This window comes from Hypanus sabinus, chromosome 23 (assembly GCF_030144855.1).
Source record: "Hypanus sabinus isolate sHypSab1 chromosome 23, sHypSab1.hap1, whole genome shotgun sequence".
NCBI classification, from domain to species: Eukaryota; Metazoa; Chordata; class Chondrichthyes; order Myliobatiformes; family Dasyatidae; genus Hypanus; species Hypanus sabinus.
Window position 1 is genome coordinate 40,443,579 of NC_082728.1, and position 11,514 is coordinate 40,455,092.

At 42.6% G+C, this 11,514-nt stretch overlaps 1 protein-coding gene across 4 annotated transcripts in view; it reads right to left on the reverse strand.

Annotated features, from left to right (window-relative positions):
• The window catches only part of LOC132380150 (transmembrane protein 238-like), a 36,041-nt gene that overhangs the window by 15,376 nt on the left and 9,151 nt on the right, over window positions 1-11,514 (reverse strand). For 3 of the 4 annotated variants that reach the window (XR_009507668.1, XR_009507669.1, XM_059948775.1), the window contains one exon: window positions 1,167-7,147. The exons of the other annotated variant lie outside the window; for it this stretch is intronic. Coding sequence is in view for 1 of the 3 variants with exons in the window: in XM_059948775.1 (XP_059804758.1) it covers window positions 7,137-7,147 (11 nt within the window). In the remaining 2 variants the exon portion in view is untranslated. Of the gene's footprint in view, window positions 1-1,166; window positions 7,148-11,514 lie in introns of those variants that run through there. 4 annotated transcript variants of the gene reach the window in all.

An 11,514-nucleotide genomic window follows, 5' to 3' on the forward strand; every position in this document is an offset into this window, starting at 1 on the left:
CTGACAATACAGTGGATTCCAGTTAATTGGGCACATTGGGACCAGTACATTCTGGCCCAATTAAGCAGCTGCCCCAATTAGCCTTTTTCATGGAAATAGTTAAAAAGGTATAAAAAAGACAAACTACTTTTTAACTGAGTAACAAATTATGTATTTAACTGAAATACAAAACAAATTAGAACACCACCAATACAGCTGCACTACTTTAAGACTGTATCAGCTTCTAATAGCTATCGCCAGAGGAATTCATCTAGTGTACAGTGTTCTTTTGATTGACTGTAAATAAACAAGAATCAGCGCAAACACCTACAGCAGGCAGTGGACTGCCTTCATACAACACCTTCAATGACTGCATCTTCCAAATGTTCATTTTCATTGTAACATTCAATATGATTGTCAGCACAATGCTTTACAGTACCAGCGACCCAGGTTCAACTCTCACCACTGTCTGTAATGAGTTTTTACCTTCTCCCCATGACGGTGTGGGTCTCCTCTGGGTTCACTGGTTTCCTCCTACAGTCCAAAGATGTACCAGTTGGTAGGTTAATTAGTCATTGTAAATTATCCCGTAACGATTTGTGCATATTGTAGGACTGGAAGGGCCTATTCTGTGTTGCATCACAATAAAACAAAGTAAATAATAAATCAATAAATAAAGTGGTAAATTTAGTCTGGAAACAAAATGGACTTTCAATACAAAGTACTTCAGCTGACAATTTGCCAAGAACATTGGTCTCATCAATGGAAGCTTGTTCTCCCAGGGCAGCTTCCTGATATTAGTAATAAACATTGCACGTTAATCTACTTTAAGAGCCAATAATATAACGCATCATTTCCCCCATCAAGTTATGACCAAATCAATCAAAATACATGGTCTTTGTGCATTAAAAATCATGAAAGATATGATTTTTACATTTACAGGAACTTTTATTTCATGTGATTTAATGCTGTGTATGACTTAGATTTGGGAGCCACATGACACTGAGAGCAGCACACCAAATACACAAGGCCTGATCAACCACAAAGTAATATTGAATTTAATAGATTACACATTAGTAAAAAAGTAAATAAACTCAAACATGACTGTGACTGCAGTTGTGTTGCTTATTTCTGTGTTCTGAGTTTTTAGTGAGAGATGCATTCGTAGTGAAGGTAGCATGACTGAAACCATTTAAAAAAAAATTTATTTCAATTCTGTCAAGGATAAAGGACGTCGTGACATATACAAAGATAAGACAGATCTGTTGTTATATGCTTTCAATGAATGAGAACCTTCACTGTTGAAGAAATTATTTACAAAAATAAATCTGTTAATAAAGCACCTTTCATTCTTCACTAGAACACTATCTCCTTCATATTTTACATTCGTTAAGTATCACATGATCACCTGGACTGCAGAAAAGAAAATTGTACGATGAGCAATTTTAATATTTGGAAAATAAACATTAATTTTAGTGATGGACACAAAATGATGGAGGAACTCAGCAGGCCAGGCAGCATCAATGGAAAAGAGTAAACAGTCGACGTTTTGGCCTGAGACACTTCAGGACTTCTGTTTGTTCTTTTCTATAAATGCTGCCTGGCCTGCTGAGTTCCTCCAGGACACTGCCTTCAAGTTTGGTGTAAGAACACCTCTCAGAGCAGCCAGGATACACCTCATCTTGGGCATGTGGGGCAAAGACCATCTATGCACAAAAAAATTCTGGCACAACTGTTTAATAATGATCCCTGAAGTATGTGGCTGGGCATCACGGGGGGGGGGGGGGGGGGGGACCACGTTGACTGTACCAGTGACATCGCCCTCCCTGATGCTCTAAGCAACCTTAAAGCACACCTTGAGGCACGCAACACAACGCTGGCCACAAAAGCCCACACCCCCCCAATTGAGCAGCCACTGTCTGTAACAGCAGCAAAGGTGAGAAGGACTCTCGAGAGCCGCAACCCCCATAAGGAGGCCAGGCCGGAAAACATCGCAGGCCGAGTACTCAGTAGCTGTGCACGCCAGCTCACTGAGGTCTTCACAGACATCTTCAACACGTCACTCGTTCAGACTGCTATCCCCACATTTCAAATCAGCCACCATCATCCCTGTACCAAAGAATTCGGCACCTTCACAACTAAATGATTACCACTCAGTGGCACTGACACCAATCATCATGAAGTGCTTTGAATGGCTGATGATGGCAGATATCAAAAACTCTATTCCTGCCACGTTGGACACTCATCAATATGCTTTCGGACAGAACCACTCCACGATAGACTCCATAGCATCTGTCATTCACCTGGCCCTGACACAATTAGAAAACAAAGACATTTCAAAAGAGGTTCATGAAAATGATTCCAGAATTGAATGGCTTGTCATATGAAGAGTGCTTAATGGCTCTGGGCCTGTATTCACTGGAATTCAGAAGAATGAAGGGTGACCTCATTGAATTCTGTTGAATGGTGAAAGGCCTTGATAGAGTGGGTGTGGAGAGGATGTTTCCTATGGTGGGAGAGTCCAAGACCAGAGGACACAGCCTCAGAATCGATTGGTGTCCTTTTAGAATGGCGATGAGGAGGAATTTCTTTAGCTAGAGAGTTGTGAACCTGTGGAATTCTTTGCCAAATCTCCATATATATTTAAGGCAGAGATTGATAGTTTCTTGATTGGTCAGGACATGAAGGGATATGGGGAAAAAGTCAGGAGATTGGGATTGAGAGAAAAATTGGATCAGCCATGATGAAATTGCAGAACGGACTCGATGAGACAAATGGCCTACTTCTGCTCCTTTAACTTATGGTCTTACGCCAGAATGCTGTTCCTGGAATTCAGTTCAACATTCATTACTACCATCCAACAGACCTTGGTGAATAAACTCCTAATTCTCAGTCTAAATCAGGGGTTTCCCAACCATTTTTATGCCATGGACTCCCACCATTAACTGAGGGGGTCTGTGGACCCAAGTTGGGATCCCCTGGCTTAAATACACCGCTGTGCAAATTCGTGGACTTCCTAACCAATAGATAGTAACTAACAGATAGTCAGGATGCACAACCACTCCTCCCCCACCCCCCATCATCCTCAACCTTGTGTGCTAAGCCCACTGCTGTAACACTCTGCTTACTCATGACTACACAGCCACACCCGAGTGATCACATTTGTCAACAACGCTCTTGACATCACCGACAACGATGAGGTGGCCTAGAGAGAGAAGGTAGAAGAGTGCGAGGCTGGTGCCAGCCAAATGACCTCTTCCTCAACGTCAACAAGACAAAGGTTACTGACCTCATGAGAACGCACACGCCCTTCACATTGGCAGCACGGCAATGGAAGCTGCAAGCAATGTCAGATACCTGGGAGTGCACATCACAATCTCTCATGGTCCCAAACACATCCTATGCAGTCAGGAAAGCTGAACAATACCTCAGCTTTCAGGAGGCTGAAGGAGGCCGGATTTTGCGCATCCATACTCACTTCATTCTACAGATGGGCAGTAGAGAGCATCCTAACGAGCTGCATTACCACTTGGTACGGAAACGGTTCTGTGGCGAACAGGAAGCTCCACAACGGGTAGTCAAAACTGCCCAATGCATCACTGGCACCAGACTACCCACTAAAGACATATATACAGAAAGGTGCCGGAAAAGGGTCAGTAACATCATAAAGGATCCCCACACACCCTGCTCATGGACTGTTTGACCTCCTCTCATCAGGAAGGAACCATGCCAGGACCGCCAGACCTTCCCAAGCAGTTAGACCTCCACCACTATTTTATTAATTCCTGTCAGTCACTTTACGTACTGCAAAATGCTATCTTATGGGCATACAACCGATATAGAATTTTATCTCAGATTTCCTCTCACGAATCCCAATGTGAAAGGTCCTATTGTGGCGACCCACTTCCCAGCCCACTCGAACTGGCTCACAAAGCGGTGCGTGCCAGCATTGAGGTTGGTCGCAAAGAGGGCGCCAAGCCTGCTTCACCAGCAAGGGGAAAAGCCCGCGCGCGGGACGGGACTGTGAATACGTGCCCCCCTACAGCATTCCCACCTGGGGAGGGCGGGATCAGGAAGGCTTTAAAGCGAGGCCGCGAAGTTTGAATAAACCTCTTTTTGCGACTGCAGCTCACCGACTCTGTGTCGTTATTTCAGCGCTGCGTGTAGCGCACCGCTACAATATCACCTTCGGCTTACAGTCAAGGCTGAGCTTTATTTTCAATAGCTATAGGCTTAAACTGAGCAACCCAGAGCAACAAGTGGAGTTCATGGGACCATCAAGTGCAGTGAGGGGACAACTTGAACCCAAAAGCGAGAATGTCCCTTTGAATCTTCTTCAGCCAGAGAATGTCAAGATAACTGGAAGCTGACTGAGCAAGTCACCATCATAATTACTTCAACATCTGTGGGATTTTATAGACAATATACTTGGTGGCCTAAAGTGGACTGAAAGGGAAGACTTACAAGTCCAGCATGCAAAGGAAAAATGCCTTATCCAGGATCACATGTGAATCAGTGTGCCTGACAACATACCAGACATAACCAAACCAAAAGCCACAGATAAGCCAGGACATTCATTGTCTACCGAGGGCTAGGCCAGTGATCCAGAAATACACAAATCCAGGTATGATCTATGGAAGGCTATTTTAAGGGCAAAAAAAACTTAGGCATTTAAACATTTTTTGGTAAACCAGATTTTAAAAATGTCTAAGTAACTAACAAAGTAGTGATGCTTCTTTAATCTCTTCTTCTCCATTTTAATGAACTGAGATGCAACTGAGTTTCACAAGCACATTTCCTGGTGTAACCAACAGTCCTGATGATGTATCTCGGTTTGAAACGTGGATTTTTAAAATAAAATTCCTTTCCACAGATGCTGCCTGACCTGCTGAGTTCCTGCAGCAATTTGTGTGTGTTATTCAGGAAACCACCGGCTCTTGGCGCCCACTGCTGGACTCCCAGACCAACATCAGACTGCTGTGGGAATGACAAGTTTCTCTGGAAGCTTTGGACCTTCAAAAAGTGGACCCTCAGAAGGGTCTTACATTGTCAAACTGGGTCTCCCCACAAAAACACCGCTCCACTGGTTTACTGCAACCTCTGATTTCTTCTACTCAAAAGAGATACAGTAGAGAAACAGGCTCTTTGTCCCACCAAGTCCACACCATCCATCATCTGTCCATTCATCTTTCATTAATTCTATTTAAAATAAAATTCCCATCAGATTCTACCAGTCAGCCGCACACTGGGGGGAATTCACAGGGGCCAATTAACCTCTCAGCCTGCACTTCCTTGTGATGTAGGAGGAAACCAGAATTACTCGAGCAAATCCACATGGTCACACAGAGATTGTGCAGCAAACTCCACACAGACAGCGAAATCAAGTCTGAGCTCGGGTCCCTGGCACTGTGACGCTGTGGCTCTATTAGTTGTAATCAGTAGACGTGTCAAGCCACTGCCCTAAAGCTGTTATATGGCTGAGGAATTGGACTTGGGAGATGTTATTTCACAATGAAAGGTCACCACTTTAGAAGGGAGCTGTAAATATCTGTTACTCTCTGCGCCAGTGGAGTTGCTGAGATTTGGTCTTTGATTAGGTTTAAAACAGAGATCTATAGCTTTTTGGGCAATAAGGAAATCAATCTGTGTGTTGCGCCCATAGATTCTTCTTTGCAGTGTTTATTAAGGCAAGTAAACCCAACAGAGCTCAAGCCAAATATCCCTTATTAGTGGTAAACTACTGTTAACTAAAAGATGTGTTGCTAGAACAATAATAGAGAGGAGAGTACTATAGTCCAACTAGCTGCTTTAAGAGATCTATTTCAGATTAATGGTAGATCAGAGTCAATTCAAAATAAATTTAAATCTAAAATGGAACCTTTTTTAGAGACAGTGTTCCCACCTTTTTTATGCCATGGACCCCTACCATTAACTGAGGGATATGTGGACCCTAGGTTGGGAACCTCTAACTTAGAGATACTTATTTAGAGAGTTAGTCCAATGAGCTGCGCTGACCAGCAACACACATATTTAACACTAGCGGGTTTTTTGACTGTGGGAGGAAACACACACACAGATGGAGAAAGTTCAAATTTCTTACAGACGGGCACCAGAATCGAACTCCGAACTCTGACATCCCAAGCTCGAATGGCATCGCGCTAATCGCTATGCTGTCTTGGTGTCCAAGTGGTCCATGATCCAATGTACAGAATCAAGTCACAATATACCGCTACACACACAAAATGCTGGTGGAACACAGCAGGCCAGGCAGCATCTATAGGGAGAAGCACTGACGACATTTCAGCCCGAGAGCCTTCGTCAGGACTGCTTGCACCTGTAAACGGTGGTCAATGATGTATAGTAGGTATAAAAAATGACACTCCTGTGACCTGATCAGAGTTAACACTATCATAGATTTTCAGTGGAAGAGCTCAAGCCAAATTCTACGATATCACTCCAGTTAAGGAAATTGAGAACATGCTATGAAGTGAGCAAGGTGTCTCTGTCCAGATCTGTTTATCTCTTTACAGATGCTGCCTAATTAAAGTATTCCTAACAAATTCCCTTTTATCTCCAGTCCAGAAGAAGGGTGGAGACAGATAAGATATAATCACTTTTCCTATAATCATTTTATTGTTGACCAAAGTTCCAAAGTTTATTTCTGCACTCAGTCCCCCTCCCCACCCCACAGGCTGCCCATACATATCTAAAGCTTCAATTAAAGCAATTTCCCATTAATTCAAATCAATTCAAAATAAAGGAGGATCTTAGAATAAAACTAAAGGATTAGTGAGTTATATTCACTGGTTTCCAACACCCCTCCACAGCCAGCCAACAGTTTTCCACGTTGCCAGATTAACACAAACTCTTAACAGAGTACCCACCCTCTGATGCTAATTTATGAGTTGATGTTTACACACCTTTCATTATTGAACTTTCCTGTGCCAATTGCACAATCTCTTCAACTGTACATTCCACGTAATACACATTTATGCAACAGAATGTTAGTCATATCGATTCTGGTTCAAATTTCCTCCCTGAATTGAATATTAGTGCTGACCGTGACTCAGCAATAGGTCTGCTTTTTGTTGCATTTCAGTGACTGAACAGAAAGAAGATTGCCATGAAATCAGAAAGTGCTGAAAATGTTTCACGGATCAGACAGCATCTGTGGAAAGAGAAACAAAGTTAACATTTCAGCTTGAAGAGCAAAGGGTCTTCAACCAAAACACTAAGTTTACTACAAACAAGAGAAAATCTGTAGATGTTGGAAATCTGAGCAACACACAAAATGCTGGAGGAACTCAGCAGGCCGGGTGGAATCTTTGGAAAAATACTACAGTCGATGTTTCGAGCTGAAACCCTTTGGTAGGACTGGAGGGAAAAAAAGCTGAGTAGAAGGTGGGGGAGGAGAGAGAGAACCACTAGGTGACAGGTGAAACCTGGAGGGGTAGGGATGAAGTAAAGAACTGGGAAGTTGATTGGTGTGAAGAGGTGAGAGAGGGAAAAGGGGATGGAAAAGGGAGGGGGGGAGGAGGTTGGGGGTATTACCAGAAGTTTGAGAAATTTATGTTCATACCATCAGGTTGGAGGCTACCCAAACGGAATACAAGGCGTTGTTGATCCAACCCAAGTGTGGCCTCATCATGACAGTGGAGGAGGCCATAGATGGATATATTGAGATGGGATCTGGAATTAAAATCCCTATTGTTCTGGTGGACGGAGGGTAGATGCAGTCTCCCAGTCTACCTCGGGTCTCACCAGTGTACATGAGGCCACACCGAGAGCACCAAACACAGTAAATAAGTCCAACAGACTCAGAAGTGAAGTGTCGCCTCACCTGGAAGGACTGTTTAGGGCCCTGAAAAGTACTGAGGGAGGTGGTGTAGGGGCAGGTCTAGCACTTGTCCCGCCTGCAAAGTGCCAGAAGGGAGATCAGTGGGAATGGACAAGGGAGTCACGTAGGGAGTGATCCCTGTGGAAAGCAGAAAGTGGGGGTGGGAAAGACGTGTTTGGTGGTGGGGCCCCTTAGGAGATGTCAGAAGCTTCGGAGAACTGTGTGTTGGACGCAGAGGCTGGTGGGGTGGTAGGTGAGGACAAGAGGAACCCTACCCTTGGTAGGGTGGTGGGAGGATGGGGTAAGAGCAGACGTGCATGAAATGGAAGAGATGCAGCTGAGGGCAGCGTTGATAAGTTTACTTCTCTCTTCTCAGGTGCTGACTGATCTACCAAGTGTTTCCAACATCTTCTGTTTCATTTTTAGATTTTTATTATCCACTGATATTTAGGTTCACGAAAACAGTGAATTTATTGTGAGCACTGGGGAAATCTTGTTCTGGCTTTCAGGTGAAGGATTAACATCAAGACATTGTGTCCTCTCAGGGTAGTGGTGAAAGATCAAAAAGCAAGAGTTCACCCCAAGTGTCTATGGAAATATCCCATAACTTTAGTAAAAACTTAAGTTTGTTGGTAGAAGAATCTTGCTCTGGACAAATCATCTAGTACATTTCTCAGATTTAAAAATGCTAAATTTTGAAAGCTCTTTTGGGATATCCCAAAGTGCTGTGAAATAAATGCAGGTAATCTATTCAATAGCAATACTGTCCAAAAGACTTTACTGAGACAAATGCGTTTACTAGTCACACAAAGGAATTTCCCATTTCAGAGCATCAAGGTTACCAACTAGAGCTCGGTTACAGTTTAACAAAAAGAAAAGTTCATCTATCAAGTACCTTTCCTAAAAGAAATTACGACTGTGCTTAAACTATTTCACTAACTACTACTTTTAACATGCATAGCCAAGAGTTTCACTGTAAATATACTGAACTTTTTAAGTTACCTCAGCACAGTAACTAACATTCTCACTTGAGACAGAAAGCTCTGACCACTAGTTTGACACTTCAATGGAATAGCAGTCATGTGCTGTCAGAGGGATCAACTTTTGAATAAAATTTTAACAATGTCAAGCTGAAGTGGACAAGAGAGATTCAATGGCATAATTTCAGCTTTCTTTGTTTCCTGTTCAATAGTTTTCAAAATCAATACTTAAAATAAAATCATTTAACTCATCATTTGTTTCCTTTCCTTGAGAAACACCCGTTTTTAAGTTACTCAGGATTGCAATGCAAGCACGAAATCTGCCTACTAGATCTGGGTAAGGTTAGATCTGGATCTGGCGCAGGTTCAAGGATTCCACTCATTCCAAAGGACAAGATCAGCTACAAGGAAGAGACATGAGTTTAAGGTAACTAATTTTTTTTACTTAATCAGCTTAAATGTATTTAAATGTATTGTCTCTTCTAATGTTGAGCACTTAATTTTAAATTTAAATGTTTTTATTTTTTCCCTAATAATATGATTTTGTCTCAAATGTTTGAGAACACTGAAGATTCACAAACTTTCAACACTTCTTTGACAGTTTTGATGCACAGAAGCCTTTGGGGCTTGGCTTATCAGACTGATATGATACTTTCCATTGGTGGTCACGTTCAGCCTGCAAGTAGGGCAAGCCAGACAAGGGTCATCAGGGGCAGTTTATCTGTGACAGGAATTTCCAGATGAATGACTACTGCTTAAAAAGGACTATATTTTAAAAGTAGTAAACTGATTACAAAACGTTGACAGCGCTTCTCCCTATAAATGCTGCCTGACCTGCTGCATTCCACCAGCATTTTGTGTTTGTAAACTGATTATAAATTATTTTTCCTACTTAAGGCAATGATAGAAGGCTGTTCTTTCAAATAGGTGCATAATTATCATAGAGCATGCATAGATAGTCAGTCAACAGATGTATTAAGTTGCTTATAGGTAGTCACTAATCATAAACTTCTGAAGTATCCCATTCTCCAAGACTCCAATTTCACAATAAAGTTCAAAGTAAATTTATTATCAAAATATCTATATGTTATCATAAATTACCTCAAGATTTATTTTTTGCAGGCATGGATAGGAAAAAGAGAAATACAATTTACAAAAACAATTACATAAACAAAAACCAACAGCCAATGTGCAAAGGAAGACAAACTGTGCAAATAAAAAAAAAAATAGCACTGAGAACATGAGTTGCAAAGAATGCTTGAAAGTGAGCCTGGAGGGTGTAGAATCAGTTCAGAGTAGTGGCGAGTGAAGTTATCCATGCCAGATTAAGAGTCTGATGGTTGTAGGTAATAACCATTCCTGAACCTGGTGGTATGGGACCTAAAGCTTCTGTACCTCCTGCCCAATGGTAGAACTGAGAAAGGAGCACGGGCTGGATGTTGGGGATCTTTGATGATGGATGCTTCATTCTTGTGGTAGCATTCCATGTCAATGTATTCAGTGACGGGAAGTGCTTTGCCTGTGGCGGGAAATGAGTTACAAGTTACCATTTAATTGTAAAAATTGTTGTTTTTTTTTTACGTTTGGTAATCAGTGCTCATTATTTCCAATATTCATACGTTTGCAAGAATTAGATTTGATCAGCTGGACGAAGCATTTTGTTTATCCACAAGGGCCAAATGAAATTTACTGATTGGCAATGTTTGTATTGCTGTTGTTATGCCCGCAGCCCCCTCCTTTGTGAGAATCGCAAGAGCACTAGTGGTGGGGGGGGGGGGGTCAGTAGACCCAGGAAATGGGGAGAGAGACATGCCGGATGCCTCGTTCCCCGGTGATGCAAGATAACGCGACATTGACCATTGTCTCCAGGAGACCACGTTTGTGGATTGCGGACTATGCTACGTGCAAGCCCTCCGGCAAAGTGGGCTGGTTGAGAGAGAGATTGCATCATCCCAACCTGATTGACATCTGAGACCCCATCAGGAAGTATAAAAGAGGTTCTGGGGGAGCAACCCCTTCAGACGCACCAGAAGAAACGCTAACGATCCCGTAATCGCAGGAAGCCATTTGAAGGAAGCCACGTGTGTTCGATTCCCTCACCTGGGAGCCGGTGGCGGGTACCACAGAAACGATTTTCTTGAAGCTAACAATGGGGAACCAACTTCCCCAATTCAACGGATTTGCTTCATAAAAGACCCAGGCAAGTTTCTTTTCTCACAAATCTCTCTCTCTCCAACAAGTGAAAACCCAGCGGTCCCAAAAGGCTGAAGCCTGCAGCAACTTAGTGACTTTTATATTTCCATCGGACAATATATTATCCCCTAGACAAACGATCGAGCTGTTTCTTATTGTTATTATTATACCCGCACTTCTAGATTGAGTAGTGACGACATATATTATCTGAAGTGTGTATTAATCTTATTTTTGTGCCCCTTTATAAATAAAGACTTTTAAAAATAGTACCATCAGACTTCAACGGACCTCTCTATCTTTGCTGGTAAGTGAACTAGTTACGGGGTATGTAACAACTTGGGGATCTCGTCTCGGGATTTGATACCAAATTGGAGGGCCAGTGAATCGGGATTGTAAGTCCAAACTTGGATCTGGTACGCGGGGTAGCCAGACGGGAAACCAGCAAAGATGGACGTGGATGAAATTATAAGAAACCCGACTCTGGGGGCGCTAGAGACTTGGTAAATTTGGCGAAGGGGTTAAACC